Source organism: Aspergillus sclerotioniger, assembly GCF_003184525.1.
Source record: "Aspergillus sclerotioniger CBS 115572 chromosome Unknown BO94scaffold_37, whole genome shotgun sequence".
Taxonomy (NCBI): Eukaryota; Fungi; Ascomycota; class Eurotiomycetes; order Eurotiales; family Aspergillaceae; genus Aspergillus; species Aspergillus sclerotioniger.
This window is the reverse complement of record NW_020291027.1, coordinates 81,561-97,684: the sequence shown is the minus strand read 5'-3', so window position 1 is coordinate 97,684 and position 16,124 is coordinate 81,561. Positions and strand designations below refer to the sequence as shown.

General features: G+C 51.3%; 4 protein-coding genes across 4 annotated transcripts; 2 read left to right on the top strand and 2 right to left on the bottom strand.

Annotated features, from left to right (window-relative positions):
- The first annotated feature begins 4,039 nt into the window (after positions 1 to 4,039).
- BO94DRAFT_262809 (uncharacterized protein) lies at positions 4,040 to 4,817 on the top strand. The gene is made up of 2 exons (XM_025606505.1): positions 4,040 to 4,399; positions 4,482 to 4,817. The coding sequence occupies exons 1-2, from the start codon at positions 4,203 to 4,205 to the stop codon at positions 4,732 to 4,734; spliced, it is 450 nt and encodes a 149-aa protein (XP_025462826.1). The 5' UTR covers positions 4,040 to 4,202; the 3' UTR covers positions 4,735 to 4,817.
- A 1,573-nt stretch (positions 4,818 to 6,390) lies between these two features.
- Positions 6,391 to 8,105, top strand: BO94DRAFT_262546 (Clr5 domain-containing protein). Its single transcript, XM_025606501.1, has 4 exons — positions 6,391 to 6,875; positions 7,133 to 7,449; positions 7,504 to 7,590; positions 7,734 to 8,105. Exons 1-4 carry the CDS (start codon positions 6,652 to 6,654, stop codon positions 7,982 to 7,984), a joined length of 879 nt encoding a protein of 292 aa, XP_025462825.1. The 5' UTR covers positions 6,391 to 6,651; the 3' UTR covers positions 7,985 to 8,105.
- A 2,909-nt stretch (positions 8,106 to 11,014) lies between these two features.
- Positions 11,015 to 12,748, bottom strand: pex13 (peroxin PEX13). The gene is made up of 3 exons (XM_025606504.1): positions 12,606 to 12,748; positions 12,026 to 12,535; positions 11,015 to 11,974 (listed from the first exon to the last, which is right to left on the bottom strand). The coding sequence occupies exons 1-3, from the start codon at positions 12,655 to 12,657 to the stop codon at positions 11,202 to 11,204; spliced, it is 1,335 nt and encodes a 444-aa protein (XP_025462824.1). The 5' UTR covers positions 12,658 to 12,748; the 3' UTR covers positions 11,015 to 11,201.
- Positions 12,749 to 13,233: 485 nt separating this feature from the next.
- BO94DRAFT_550446 (ER oxidoreductin) lies at positions 13,234 to 15,161 on the bottom strand (the record flags this gene model as incomplete). The annotated part of the gene is made up of 3 exons (XM_025613494.1): positions 13,234 to 13,360; positions 13,418 to 15,018; positions 15,063 to 15,161. 3 exons carry the CDS (start codon positions 15,159 to 15,161, stop codon positions 13,234 to 13,236), a joined length of 1,827 nt encoding a protein of 608 aa, XP_025462823.1.
- Between the last annotated feature and the right edge of the window lie 963 nt (positions 15,162 to 16,124).

Below are 16,124 nucleotides of genomic sequence, written 5' to 3'. Positions count from 1 at the left end.
CTGCTTTGCTCCCCATAATCTGCCAGAGAAAGGAATCTCAAGGGACTAGAACACAAGCTTGATCATCAGGGTGAGCTGGCAGTATGGCATCTCCGCATGTATTCAGCCACAGTGCTCTCTCTTCCTTGCATTACGCGGTTGTAGCATGACCATCGGCAGCAGCCCTTCCCAGTGAGAATAGCAGCATATGATCAACGCTCCCGCGCAGTAGTTGGTATTTACGTATTGCCTCTTTTGTCTTATCTCATGGCCTTTCGGCGCCGAGCCCTGGTGGTGTCGGAAGATGGCTGCAGTGCCCCGAGCAGATTTCACGTCGACGTGAGCAAGAAAGGGTTCTAGGCAAAGCCTGCTGGGGGTCCAGTGGACCGGCCCTAACACGGATGCGCAGGGAACTCGTCCTTCTTGTTTTGGGTGGCTCTGCCTTGCCTTTGCCTGCCTGTCTGGCTGCCTGGAGGAAGTTGGAACACAGCCTTTGAGCGCAAGGTGGTTTGGTCAGACGGGAGATCGTCCTCTAGTCGGGGGGGGGTGTGGTTCTCTCCGAAACCTGACACGGCCTGACACTCATCCCGTAAGCAAAATGCACGCGCATCGAGGATAGGTATCTTCTACCTTGATATCCTTGGAGGCCACAGTGGACCACATGGAACAACCATGGCCCAACTGCCTGCCTTGCCTTGCTTTGCCTGTCCTGCCTACCTGCCTACCTGCCTGTCTCACCCTCATTGCTTCTTTCGACCACCATCACCATGCGTAATCCTCCAAACGGGACCCATGCAAGCCAAACCAAAAGATTGACGCCGCGGCGGGATCGAAAACAAAGAAAACAAAGAAAATCTGCAGCCACAATAAATTCGGACATTGTGCGGATCCATGGCACTGGGTCCCCCCCTCTTCCCCTTCCCCTCTCCCCCAATGTTATACAGATAGCTCCAGGGATGATCCTACACGTCAAAAGGGAAAAAAGGCAAATGGAAGGGAAGGATGGAATGAATGGTTTCGGCCCGCCCCCGGGCCACTAAGTACCTACTACTACTAGTAGTAGTAGTAGTAGTCCTCCGTACTAGAGAGAGGGGGGGGGAGGGTTGTGGTTGTGTGGGCAAAACAGTCACTTCCGGCCGACCCATCCATCCACCCATTCCCCCTCCCCTCCCCCTCTCCTCCCCTCTTTCTTTTCCCTCGATGATGATGATGATGAGATTAGCGTCTTGTGTAGCAAGGTATCCAAGTACTAGGTAAGTTCGAACGGACAGACAGTGGCGGGCGCGCGCGGGCAACGGATGCACTATTCACGGGCTGACATTAGCGTGTCTCCTCTTTCTTTTTTCTTTGTTTCTTGCTTTATTTCTCCTAGTTAGATAGTAGTTATGTAAGTATGTATTATTAACTATCTATTCCTCTTTTTGACTCTCCCATACCCCTGTACCTAGATAGATTACTGGATACTAGATAGTTACACTAGATACTTTACAACCAGATAAGTAAAGTGAGCCCCGCTGCAAATCACGTTCTCTACTAGGTAGATAGATAGGCTACATGCCGTTACTGGCGGATGTTAATATTCCTTGGGAGTTTACTGGTCAGGAGGTCTTAGGGTTGTTATTATCATTATCGTTGTTAGTATTAGTATTATTGTTGTTGTGGTTATGATCTTAGTGTTCTTATCCATAGGTCCGTCCCTAGGGTTCTTTCTGTTCGTACCTTTGTCTACCTACCTACCTACCCACTTATCTTGAGCAACCCCCCAATGTATGGATTTGGGTTTTTTAATCTCGCCCCCAAGTAGTACCTCGTACCTCGTACCATATGTGCATCGCTTTTTTTGATCCAAAGTACTTAGGTTTTTAATTATACCCCAACCCACCCCCACCAAGTAGACACATATATCCAGCGACAAAGCACGTTATGTAGGTATGTATGTTCCCCGGTTGCCTTCTTCCCGCGTATGTAAGTACATCGGTTAAATTAACAAAGCAGTATTATTGCATTGGGCCGTGCATGCTTGTTTCAACCCTTACGTGATCCTAAAACTTAGGCGGAGGATATGCGAGAGCCACCCAAGGAGGTACTTACTCAGGTAGGTATAGGTGGGTATGTCCGTGTGGTTGTATGGGGTGTATGGGCGTATGCATGTAGGTTAGCTGGTACTTTTGACCGGGTTCGCTTTTCCGGATAACCAGCACAACAGGGCACCATTTGCTTATTCGTCTCCCTCTTCTTGTTTTTCTTTCTCCTTCATTACTGCTCTTGGTCATTGCCATTTGCTTCATGGAGAAGGTGGAAAAAGAAAATACTTACTGGGTCATCAGTTGGAGTTGGAAGGGGAGAAGGCCCATCGGTAAGAGGGATGGAATGGATGAAATATGAATTACTTACCTGACACTGACAGACAGCCCAGGGAATGCAACCTAGTCGAGTTCGATGATGGCGTATGATACTGTACTGAGTATGTTTACACAGGTAACACAGATACAGCCTGGAGGGACGTCCGTGGTGGTTAGAGGGGAGCTAGTATTCCAGGGGACGGCCGTCGGTGGTCATGAATCGTGGTTGATATCATTGATTCTATACATGATGCACAGCGAAGATTGACTGGACTCAGCCTTCTAGTGTCTATGCATGGAAGCATTTTGAGTAAATCATCAATCACCTGCAAAAAGTGCCCGACAGGCAACAAGAAATCAAGGCGTTAGAGCATAGATCCCTGCCCTACTGGACGGGAGGATTAGAAGTTTGGCTCTGCCGCAGAGCCCAGTGGTTAGACTTCCCATGCAGAGCAACACAATGACGGATTAGCTCTGATTCCAGCGCCGACGGCTCTCGGGATCTGCCAATGGACGCAGCATGTGAAACCCCAGATCGAGGGTTGACGGTGGAAACTTCGTGTACGAGAGCCCCCAGGGGCAATGGAATAATCCAGCGCAAAAGCTCACATCATTTCTCCGGCCCATCTCTTACGCCATACGATGTGGCTGTCTCGACGCCCTACCACGAGCCGGACGATCCTTGAGCCTGTTGGCTAGCATACTCTAAAGTAAGAAAGCGAAGTGTCCGTCATCCACAACCGTCCTCAGCTGAGCTTAGCCGGCTCCCTGAGGAACAGCAGAGAAACAATGTAGACACCACCAGGACAAGATGACACATGCACCATTAGCAAGGTTGTGGAGGGCTTGCCCAAAGATACCAAAGTACCTTGGGCTGCTCTCGTCCAGTCCTAGAGCAACTGGCTCACCTAGCTGAAAGGTTAGCTGGTGACTGCGCTTCGTCTTGGTTTGGTTTTAAGCCGATACGCAGCGCCGGAGCTCCAATAGCCTGGATCAGTATCCTGCACTTAGCTCGGGGCATCGGGATCAGGATGGCAAAATGTGCTTTTTCCACAGGATTGTACCAGTACAAAAGGTGAGGTACACAGGGCGAGTGGCCATGGCTTCATGTACTTATAACCCAAGACAGTCTGTGCTGCCACCGTTTGCGCTCTTGGTGGCTGTCTGATGTCATCGAAGTTAGAGGATCCAATGAGTGATCGTGAGACACTGATCGAGATAGAAACTGTATTGTTTTCCGAGGGTGCTAGTGGCGAATACAATGCACTGTCGACAAAGAAGAAACCAGGTCGATCAGAGAGGCTGATTTAGTGAGGGACCGAGTGTAGCCCTGACATCCGAAAAGAAACAACGGTTAGAGTATCAAGGACAAGAGCATCGATCCATCGCACTAACTGCTTCACTTATCGGGCTTGCCAGTCCTCCTCGCGTGCCAGGCTTCATTTGTATGACCAGGAGCTACGGAGTACACTACTTGCTGTCTCCGAGCCCCAGCGTGGTGCTCAGGCCGGCTCGGTAAGCTTGAACAGGTAAGAGGGCAGGCCGTCCTTACCATCGCCCCGTTCGTAAATACCGTACCTCTGCTCCCTCTTGTATTTTTGCATCCCCGTCAGACTTTGGGTGGGAAAACGGGCGGACCTCCGATCCGATCCGCCAACATGACGGGCCGAAAGTTCCAGCTGTCGCTGAATATCCTACCAAGGCTGATCTCGTGAAGAACCGGATATTGGGAGACGTTCGCAGCGGTGATCAAGTCCAGGTCGCATCAAATAGAAGCAAAGCCAACGACCGGAAGCATTGGGGAAGCCTTTCTGGACAATCATGGCCCGGACTCCGTCCCTTCCCCCCTGATCAGGGTAGCGTCCAAGCCACAGCCATGAAATGAAAGTTTCGCTTGGGAGAGCTCAGGCCTCATCCTATGATCCTTGCTATGATCCAACTTTGCCACATCGGGTCATGAGCCCACTCCTCAGGACACGGACGCGCGTGTGGGAGTTCCGTCCCGGAGATCCACGAATCCAACTCCAGCAGGAGAGAAAAACGCAGCCGCAGTCAATGGGTGCTGTCAGAGAACCAAGGTGAGTGTTGGTCCATCCCTCAGGGTTTTGACTTTTTTTTTATTTTCGTCGCTCTTTCCGTTTCTGCTCATTCTGCTCCCAGTCTCTTCAGAATGCTGCAACCCACCCCGAGCAGATCCTGCGGCGATGCGCGAACAGGAAGGCATCCTCCCCCGACCCCCTGTCAAGCTTGCGAGGAACGAGTTCCTTGGTGTCAGGAGCCTAAGACTAGGAGATGCAGCGGAAGTATGACTGGGGTTTGGATATATACGTTGGAGCTAGACGGATCCTTCGAGGTGTTGCACCTGCAGAAATGGCGCAGATTTTATATGAAGGGACCACTTAATACCAAGTAGTTTGGTCTTGGGATGGGTCGCAGACTGAAGACCTTGTCGCTCCAGGCAGGCTCCGTGTTAGCATCGAAATGGTTCTCAACATGAACCGTCTGGGCTTATACTCTCTACGGTGTAGGGAAGATATCCTCCGTTTGGGCGTCTGCTGCGGATATCCAAAATTCATCAATGGCGTCATTGTGGAAATATTCTCCAAGGTATCGCATGCCTAGAACACTGGAGACATCCCTCCGAGAGGGGGCCCTCCAGGCTAGTTTTATTCCCGGGTCCCGGTACCTCGCACTTCAACTCCCACTCACACTCCCAAGAGAGATGAATATCATATGACCGCAACCACGCAGCGGCCGTAGGCAGATCGCTGTAATGGACACTTGTTACTTGTTCTATTATCTCACTTGGAACAGATATAGGGTGTAAGTAAGAGTGTTACTCCCCGTTGACGATACCGACACCTGCACTATTCAGGCAATAGGTCTTAGCTTCCGAGGCGGTTGACCAGATTAACCTAGGCAGGTACCTCGTAACGCCTAGGGTAGTGCCCACTGCCTACCTGCCTGCCTGCCCGCCCGCCTAGGCATGGCGATGATTATTATGATTTATTATTATCGTTATTTTTATTACTTACAACCAACCGTGAACTGTACTCCGTACAGGACCAGCAGACAGAACGTGACAAAAGTACACGGACCACTTGAGAGGGCCCGTGATTGGCCCGCGGGAACATGGATAGCGACTTCCGCGGGCTTTTCAGCAGCAGGTCGCCGCAAAGGGTAGGCGGATGTTATTGGCCCTGCCAGTCAGCAGCGGTACTTTTATTTAGGCCCGTACTAGGTTTACCCCAGCGGCGAACCACCCGGTTGCCCTGTGGGATCCTCGCCTAGTGGAGGAAGTACTACGGACTACAGCCTGCGGTATCGAGGCTTACCTCCAGGTCCCAATTAACACCTGTTTGATGTATTTTATTTCTTTTTTTGTTTTCTTTTTTTCTGCTCTTACTCTGTCTCTCCCTTCCTCCAGCCCATGGCGCCCATAATTTGTCGCCGTGAGAGGCTTGGGGTTTCCAATTTGGCATCCAGGGTTCGATGACGGACTTGACCTCCCCAATGTTTCATTCCCAAGCTGCTGACCTCTGTTTGTTGGCATCGTTTGGTTGGAAGGAGGAAACTCCAGCTTGCCGGTCAGTCAACGTACATTACTTACATGCATACCCCGTAGTACTATCTGCTCGCTCCTCGTCGATTAGTCTGATTATTTTCCATTTTTCCCATCAGGACGATAATAATAATTATGCTTGTTATTATTACTGTCGCCATTACTACTACTCCTATTCAGACTTTGAGACTAATATTATCGCTATTGATTCCGCCGCCTTGACTGGCGGTTGTCGGACACCGTGACACTACGTACTGACTGACTGACTGACTGACTTACTCGACTTACTCTTTCTCCGTTCTCTGAAATTCCCTCCGAACTATATCATCATCAATCCCGCCCTCCACAGATTAACATTATCTACTTTACGACCCAGCGAACTAAGACGGCGACCTGGCTTGCGGCTGCTTCTGCTGTCTCTGCCTCTGCCGCTGCTGCTGCTGCTCTGGCTGTTCTCTGACACACCCACTTCCCACACCCCCCCCCCATTGAGGACGCCTCTTCTCCGTACGGTTCTCCGTCTACATACCCATTTCTCCTCTTCACTTTCGATCCTCATCTTATCCATCTGCCTGCCAATTACCCTCCCTTTCCCTTTCCCTCCCCCTTCCCCTTCCCACCTTTTCTCTTTCCTCCTTCCTCCTTCTCACCTTCCTAGTCTATACTCCTCCTCGCTCCATGCCGTATAATTTAGCTCCTGCATAACCGATTCTTACGTTCTGGACTGTTTCAGAGTATGATTGACGAAGAATAGCCAGTGACTTATTCATGATGGATGGTTCCATCCCGCCGCCGTCGTCCACTACCACCACTACCACTACCACCACCACCACCACCATTCCAACGTCCTCTTCTCCAACCGTTTTTCGACCCCGCAAATCCGAGGACTGGAATGAATATCGCCCGTTCATTGAGCATCTCTACCGTGACAATCAACTCAAGCTTCGCGATGTGAAAAGAATCATGGAGCGTGACTATAACTTTGTTGCCTCGTATAGCTTCCATTTCCCTTGTCATCACTGCCCTTCCCCTCGCTTTTCCCCCCGTGTCCCGTATTTGTCATTCTGTTTCTCTCTGTCTTGCATTTTTGTCCCTGTGCAGAAATTCTCTGCTTCTTTCTTCCATCTCCAGGAGAGGGAGAGGACAGTGCGTCGTTGTTATTTGGTCTTGCTTTTTCTTCTTTTCTTTTTTCCCGCTTCTGGACGAATCACCATGGGTATAGGGTTCCCCTGACATTCAAACTTTCTAGAGAAAAACAATACAAAGACCGCCTGGCTGCGTGGCATGTCCGGAAGAACATCAAAGCCAAAGAAGTCCATGTTATGATCCGAAAGCAGCAGAAACGAGCTACCCGTGGCAAGCAAACAGCGTTCCGCGTTGCGGGACAGGAAGTCGACTCCAAGCGTATCTCACGATTCGTCCGTAGATATGGCGCAAACATGGAAACTAATAACGCCCGCGAAGACCCCCAACTCAGTCCCCAGGGTCATCAGATCATCCAACAAGTCCACCAAATTCAGCAGATCCAACAATCTCGCCAGATCCAAACCACGAGTCCAGAACCAGGTATGGCGTCCCCAGTCGGGCTTCTAGTGTCTCATTACTCATGCTAGCCGGCAGAAACTCCATCAGATATGAGTTATTTCACACCACCACCAGATGAACGAGCAATGACATTGTCTCCAACAGAAACAAAATCACAATTTCGTGAGAGAGCCCAGTTTCCCTTATTTACCCCTGCTATGAACTTTGTCTCAACCAGGGCCTATGTCCGATTCTCAAGATATCTGGCTGGGGTACTGGAGGGTTTAGTTAACTAGATGACACAGATGATGATAAGCCGGAACCAGTCCGTAATGTGGAGATTAGCAGCACACGATCTTTATCGGTCTCTTCCGGGACCATGTCCAACGACCTATCGAAACCAATGGCCGATGCACTCCAAGGGCCCGACGGCTGGATGACACTCGAGATGTTCCAGGAGAAACTCCTGAAGCTCTCGAGGACCCTTGACCAGTCAATGTCCAGATTCGTCCCTGCTGAGGATCGAAGTCACCAATCCTCTAATTCTGACCAGTACCCTCGCTCCTCAGGCCAGTGAAAGGGGGAGGGAAAAGCCAATAGACCACCAACCCCCCTGGATGAGAACGAAAGAAGACTTGGAAATTTGTCAACATCCACATACTCTGCTACTTTCTGTTCCTGGGCAGGGCGAGTTGATCACCGCCTTCTCGACTTGGTATTTCTCTGTAATATTCCAGTTCATTTCCCTTTGTTTTCTTTTTTCCTACCGTTCTTCTATTTCACAGAGTGCCGACTATATAGAGCATCCATGGCTTGAATATATTGGGAAACCGGTCTAATGTAGGTTCTGGCATACCCTTAAAGATGAACAAGAGACAAGACTACGGGGCCAATTATGGTGGCATCTGTGCTTGGTATGTCGACGGTATACGTTGTCTGACATTGTGACTTTAGTGACCTGCCTGCTCTCTGTGGGGTACCGCAGTGCATCCTGCTCGAAAGACCCTTGGTCCCGACCATGTTACGACAGCTCATAGATTGCAATGCCCGACCAGTTTATGGGATGCACTGTCGAACACCTGAACATCTCGGCACAAAGAAAACATGTGGGGATGATGCAGAATCCAGTCATTTCCACAATCGACACGGTCGAGGACTTGAGTCGACCTGTTGTCACGGTCGGCCTCTCGATATACTCCGTTCACGACCCCAACCTATGGTTGGCAGGCTGCCTTCGAGCGAATACTCGACCCCTTTTCTCGAGCATTTGTTTCAGACTCCAGCGTGGAACTCGACCACGAACGTTGACTACGGTCAAACTGGGGAGGCCTTGTGGAGGAACTTGGCAAGATTGCTGGAGGGTGGAGCTCATGTTGGCTATATGTTGCTGAGGCTCACTGCAAACAGTCCAAACCCTTGGCTTCGCCTTGGATTGATCTGACATGCCAGAAGGTGATCGCTGAGATGTTACAGGATTACCGCTTTTTCGCGTCTACCACCATGGTGCAGTAGATCGGCCGTCACTGCTTTTCTGTTGATGAATGCCTTGGCCCGACCATCAGCAGAAAACTTTGGGGCAATTACCAAGGAAGCGTGCAGAAACGCCAGGCTTGTCGATCGTGCTTTTTCGAGAAAGACCATTCGATATACAAGCGTCATAGTAGCTGTCGATCGAGCCGTGACACAAGGATATATTCCGATCGTGCATCACTCTACCGTCGGCAAGCACAGGCGGCAGCGATCCGTGATGAGTCCGAATAGGGGAGGCATCAATAGTCGAACCACGACGATTGGCACCTGCATTTAGTGTAGTACAGCTGTGGTCGGACCTCTCGACCAAGCCAATTTATGGACCCAGTCCTCTATTCCTGCTCCACCACTAACATAGACATATTTTTCAAGCTACGCACATGGAGACGACCAGGGTCCCTGCAAGGCAAGAAGAGGCCCAAAAAAAGAATGGCGACCCAAAAGAGAGGCAAAGACTGGGGGGGTGGGAAGGAAAAAGAAAAAGCCATAGTAGATGGGAGCGACGAAGCCTACAGGCTGTGGAAAACAAATCCGCCCCGGCCTCGGCTTGCCAAGAAGGACCAATGAGGACGCGAAAGCAGGGGGGAGATGTGGCAGTCAAGCCCACTATCTACTAGGTAGCATAGAAGGCGTGCGCCTTGTCCTCTTGCCAGGACGGCCGGGACACGGTGGATGGCAGATCGGAGGGGACGAAGCGCACCGGTGGTTTTGAATTCCGCATGCCCGCCCTTCCTGCTTCCTTCCTTCTTTCCTTCCTTCCTTCCTGCCAACTCCGCCGATCCAGCCGCCCGCGGGCACTAGCTCCTTTAGTCCCTGCCTGGATATCAGAACATCCTATCTGCATCTACGCTCTCGTTCCCACCTCCACGCCGAGCCGTCATTTCAAATCAAGCTTCGCTCTGGGGTTCATCCCACCCTGTCTGCCAGGTCCATTCACGAGGGCGCCCCAACAAGCAGGCACGACAGGAGGAACCCCGACCCAGATGCACCAATGTCCTATTTACTAGACTTCATCTACAGATCAACTGTATCTATCTATGAATGCGCCGCAATGCACCTAACTTCGAACACTGTAGTCCTCCAAAAGTACGTATTGGGCCATCGGGCAGCAACTTCACTCAACAATGGTCTCTACCTAAACACCTATCTACCTCTCATCCATCTATCTATCCATCCATCCCGCCATCCTGTTAATTAACTCCCCCCTCCCAGCCAGCAATGGTGAGCTTCGTATATGCCTCAGATCTGCACGATGATGTAAGGCAAGTTAAACCCTCCGTACTTCCTTCCCCAGTGCCCTCACTCGCCCACCCCCAATGTCTTACTAATGCTGCGTCTGGCCCTCCTGGGTAGGCACTAGGTAGCTGTGTCTTAGGCTAATGATAATCGATGCCTTAGTACCTACGCCGACGCCCTACTTTTCTCCTACGTACCTATCTACCTGTTTACCTAGCCAATATTGTCATAAAGATGAGGCGGGCAGAATTGACATGACATGGCATGACATGGCATGACATGACCTAGTATGGCATTCTTCCCACTCGCTGGTCACCTCAGGTTCTTTAGGCTGTACCAGGTTGGGTAAGAGGGATGGATGGATGTTTATCTAGCAGACAGGATGAAGAAGTATCTCTTCTCTTCGTTAAGAAAGGATATTTATTACCTGAATTATTCGAGACGCAGGGCGAGGCGACGCGGGTGTTTTTTTACACGAGTATGAATGAAAGTAAACAAGTCCATGATCATCCTTTTATTTTTCCCATCCGACGTATCTATCTACCTAGGTCAATGAATATCAATCAATCCTGTAGAGAACAGAAAACAGAAGAATATGGTAATGTAATATATTTCGTCCCCAGTGCACGGCATAGGCATGGAGATAGGAGGTGATAAATGAGATGAAGAGGAAGGAAGAACTGAAGGAAGAAAGTAATAAAGAAAGAAGATGTAAAGATCCTTCTTTTTCGCTGGAACGTGCACCGGAAACAGATGAGTCAGACCCTGAGAAAAGAAAAACGAAAAATAGAAATCCCATATACCAGGTACCCAACGCTAGAAATTCAGGTAATAACAGTAATTAACAAATGATGAAAAAAGAATGGGGAAAAGATAGTCATCAATCGGTCGACCTAGGTCCTGCCACGAGCTTCGTGGTTCATAACATACAGACATGCATGCAGTTAAGCTGGAATGTGTGCGTCAAAAGTGAACTATGATACTAGAGATGCGAGGAGGAGCGGGGGTGGGTAATCTCTCTCCCGCGCTCATGAGTAGAAGGCGCTCTTCTGGAAGCTTTCGGGTGAGATATCGCCCATCTTGCCCTTCAGCTCGGGCTTCTTGACCTCCGTGGCATTTTCCTCGGCTGCGCGTGCCTGCATCGAATTGCTGCGGCTATCAGCCTCGCTGCCGGAGGTAATCGCCTGCTGCTGCGGTCGGCGCTGGATAGTCTCCAAATACGGGCCTGGGAGGTATCCGACGCGGCCGTCACGAGCACGGCAACGCCACCATTCCGAGGCATTACCCATCGGGTCAGATTTGCTGAGGACGGCGACAATGTCCCCCTTCTTCACGGCGAGGTCGATCCCAGAGCTCTCCTGGGCCTCGGGAGTGTAGTCGTACAGCACGCGGCAGAAGTCGAGCTTGGAGGGATCAAGCGGCGCGCTCTGGCCCTGCTGCAAGGGCTCGCCGTTCGGACCCATCATCAGCTGACGACGTTCTTCTTGCGACCGCGCAAGGGCTTTGATGAGTTTGCCCATCAAGTAGGGAAGACCGAAGACCGCAATAAGGAACATGAAGAACGGCTTCTTGGAGGGCTTCGCGGGCGCGGGGGAGCCATCAGGTAGGGTAACTGGGGAGGAGCGACCGCTCAGGAATGCTGCGAAGGCAGATGGAGTGAGAGCGGTGGCATCAGCTGGTGGGGGGCGGCCAGTGATCTTCGCGATCAGGGTCTTGAACCAGCGGATCAGAGTGAAGATGCCCAAGGCGGAGCCGAGAGTGTTGCGGAGGTTGCCGAACTGTTCTGCCACCGAGACCATGGCTAGTATCGTTAGTAGGTACATAAAGAACGGAGGGTAAAGTGTAAGCATACCAAAGAAGGAGCTATGAGTCGCCATGTAAGTACTCTCCAGCATCTGAGCGAATCCTCCAAAGGCACCGACGATGCTCTCAATCATCTGGAAGGTAGCTTGGGTGCTTTGACTGAAGGAATTCGTCAAACTGTTGGGATCGTTGGGATCGCCAGGCATACCGCCGCCGTACATCCCTCCTCCCATGCCTCCGTACATGCCACCATAGCCTCCGTAGCCTCCGTAGCCCCCATACATGGAACCCATTGTGCCGAAGCGAGAGTACGGGGAGGAGTATCCTCCGTAGCCGCCGTAGGGACTCGTTCCAAACCGCGAAGCTGTATAGGGAGAGTAGTTTGATGCCGTGCGATTCACAACTGTGTTGAGGGAATCGGGACGAGAAGGGAGACCGGGGGCAGCGGATGTCGAAGTGGTGGCTGCGGGAGCCGAGGTGCTGGTCGCGGTCGGAGCGGTCGTGGCCGTCATCGCGGATGAGGAGGTAGCCGCCGGTGATGCTGTCAAAGCAGAAGACCCTTAGTGGAAAATGATGTCAATAACGATGCAAGATCGAACGAAAGAAGGACAGGATGGCTGTCGACATACCAGCAGCAGCGCCTGCCCTCTCCCACGGTTTAGGTGGCGATACGGACGCCATGGATATGCGGGAGGGGTTAATGGGTTAATACCTCAACAGTCTCGCATGGAGATGGACCCCACGAGGAGGTCAGTGGGTGAGACCGAGAATGTGGATAGTGTGAGAGAAAGATAGTGCCGTCTGGGGAAAGGGAGAAAAGAGGGGAACAGTAGACAGCTCGATAGATGAGATGGGATGGGATGAATGGATGGGAATGGCGATGGAGACGATGAGATGGAGCCGGAGGCGGTGGAGCCTCGCGCAAAAAGAGGAGAAAAGTCGGCGGCGGCGCATGTGGCCCGGACCTGCCGAGGCTCCCACTTGCCGACGTTGTTATCTAGGAATCGCTACACCGCAGATAAGACCCCGTTATCACAAGATTCGAGAGGGATATCATTGTCAAATCCAAATTATAATCTCAACACAAATCGGCCCCCCCCATAATTTACACCGGCCGCATGCACCCAGAACTCCCAAGATGCAACATGCAACTCTTAGCAGGCATCAACAACGCCGGCCCAAGCAAAACGGAGAAAGAACAAACCCCAATGACGCTAGTATACATTTCCAGTGACCGCTATATCCATCTCGCTCAACTTATAATTCCTCATGTTTCTGGGGAGCAGGACGCTTGGGAAGCTGGATCTTCCATGACCGTGGCGGCACAGGAAGTCCCAACCAATAGTTCCACACGCGAGCGACTTCTAGGACGGCAATTTCGAAGCTGCGGAGCTAGGTCAGCATATTGAACCCACCAATGTTATCATATCCCATCACTTACAAGGTCTTCGGGGCATTGACCCAGCTCTTCATCACGTAGACATAGATGTCCCATACCATGGAGAATTCGGCCTTGATATCGTCCCAGACGGTATCCGTGTCGCGGCGTTCCCGGACCTGCTCCCACGGGAGTTTCTCGGTGATATAAACGAAGTTATCATCGTCGTCATCCTCATAGTAAAACGTCGAGCCACCGTCCTTGAGAAGACGCCTGGTTTTCTTCGAGCCACTGTGTTCCTTATGCGCAATGCTCGCGGGGATCGTGAAAACCTCGCCATCTCCTACATCCATGGCCCGATGGAAACTCCGGACGGCCGCTATGCTGTGGGAAATGCGCCCAAGGGTATTGATCAGTGCCACCAATTCGGTGCGACGCAGTAGCGGATTCTCGCCGTTCTTGGTCTCGTCGTACTCAAAGAGTACCTTCAGAGCAGTCCCATATCCATTGACTTGGAGCTTGCCCCACAGGCGGCATTTGTCACATCCCACACAATCCATAAGTCGGCTGACGTTGCGGAATCGGTTCCGGAAGTCTTCTTTCAAACCAGTAGCGCTTGGATCCTGGAACATGATATTCTCGTCGAAGATTTGGTGTCGCCCAGCCAAGGTGGAAGTCAACTTCGAGACCTTCTCCCTGGCATCGGCATCCTGCACTGGGTCACTAACACAGTAGCTGTAGTGTTGTAGGTGTTTTTGCAGCTTCGCCACAGCCCGCGAGACCAGCGCGTAGTTGAAGTACAGGTTCGAGATGCGCTCCGGGTGATCGTGCAGCCGGTCCTTGAAACACTGAAGGTTGGGATGCCACTGTCCCGTCGTCTGGTTGAGGTAATCCCAGCAAAGATGAGTCGAGATAGACGCGTGCATCCCACTAATGAGCCGATGGAACACACGCTTCTCAAGACATTCATTGTCCAAGTCAAGCAGGTCCGGGCGCTTCAACTCCTGCTGAAGCACATTGCGGAAATCGTTGACGGCCTGAAGACCGCCCAACTCAGGCACGGGGGATAGCTCAGGAACTGGTTTGAGGAAACAATTCTCACGGTAAATTGCGTCCCAGACTTGGTGGGCACCCATACCGGCGTACCCCGTGAACCGCTCTGGATTATCAACGAGACTGACATAGTCTCCCTTGCCGCCAGCACCCTCGTCCTCGGGAACACAATAGTCCCGTTCGTCACATTCATCGTCATATTCCACCACACAGCTCTCTCCAACGTTTTCTCCGAGCATTCCTTGGAGCGGTCGATTACTGGGTCGCTCTTCTTGTAGCTTGCGACCCGGGTGGCCTGCTTTGGGCCCCTCGAGTTTACTTAGCTCCTCGGCGCGCCATGTTAATGGGATGTCCTCTTCCGATTCGATTGTGTTCACCGAGCACGCAATGTTCCCGCACATGCTATTGGCATCGGACCAAAACGGACAGACTTTATTGAATAGGTTGAGACGGTAATATGAGAAAAAGTCGGTTTCTTGCGTAATTGATTGGAGAAGGGTATAGACTTGGTCGTTCAGATGATCGATGGTGGCGTAGGAGACACAAGCGTCGGACACCATAGCGGAGGGATCGATCTGGGGAAGACGAACATGAATCAGCCAAGTCCAATCCTCAATATGCAACAAGTGCACGCCTGAGCGTTCTATCGACTTACCGCACACTTGTCTTGGTTATGGTGCAAACCGGTCTCGGCATTGGAAAGCCTCGACATGGCAAATACAGCCAAATAGAAAATTTTGGCTGCGGAGCGCATCTTGGATCAGCCGGAACGGCCAGGCGAATAGAGAAACGAAGGTAGAAGTTGGAGTGTATGACAGAAAAAAAGTAGTTTATGAAGTGCAGGTATACAACAAAGGTCTATTCTTGGTAAGCAAAACAGGGTCCTTCACATGAAGATCAGCGACGGGCAGGGAGGCCTGGTAAACGGTTGATTAGATCAGGTCAAATGACATTTCCCTGCGAAAGCGATAGAGCCCAAACCGCAGCGAAAAAGCAAAACGGACGTTATGATCAATGGGCCAGGTGGAACGAGAGGGAGTATTCAAGGAATGCCCGTCGCGAAGTGGACAAGTTGTCCTTGGTGGCGCGGAGTTGCATGATCCGCAAGTAGTCATCAATAGTAATCAAATCGATCCCGCTTGGGGGTTATCGCCGCCGCCTTGCGCCCAGGGCCCTGTTTCAACTTCTCCCCACCTGTCCGAACCATGGACCTCTTCTTGGTCGTCTGGAGAATGATTGATCGGTCTTCTTTGTTATTCTGTGTCAGTTCATGCCGAGCGACGTTGACCTGGTGCTGCTCGAGGATCATGGGGTGTCAAGGCGCATCTCCAGACCCGGATATCCTCGGATCAGGTGATGGCACCCCTCTCGCCCATACTGTGTACTAGTAGTATCTAGCCAGCGTTGGGAGGGCATCGCATGGACTGATTGGTAAGATTAAGGGGCGTAAGGAGGCTACTTCAGGGCCGTCGGTGGCTGCCACGGCCCCAGTGCAGCAGTCGAGATGCGCAACACATCAGATCCCACAAAATCAAGGATCGCATTGCTTTTCTTCTTCAGCTGAGTAAACATACAGGTGGTTAAGGGAGTAAATGAACGCATACCGATTCTGCACGCAAATATATAGCTCTGGATAGGTCGGATGCATGTCTAGGAGGAGGCTACTATAAATATATTTCTCGGCGAAATACTCTCCGTACGATGAGCACAATGGCTA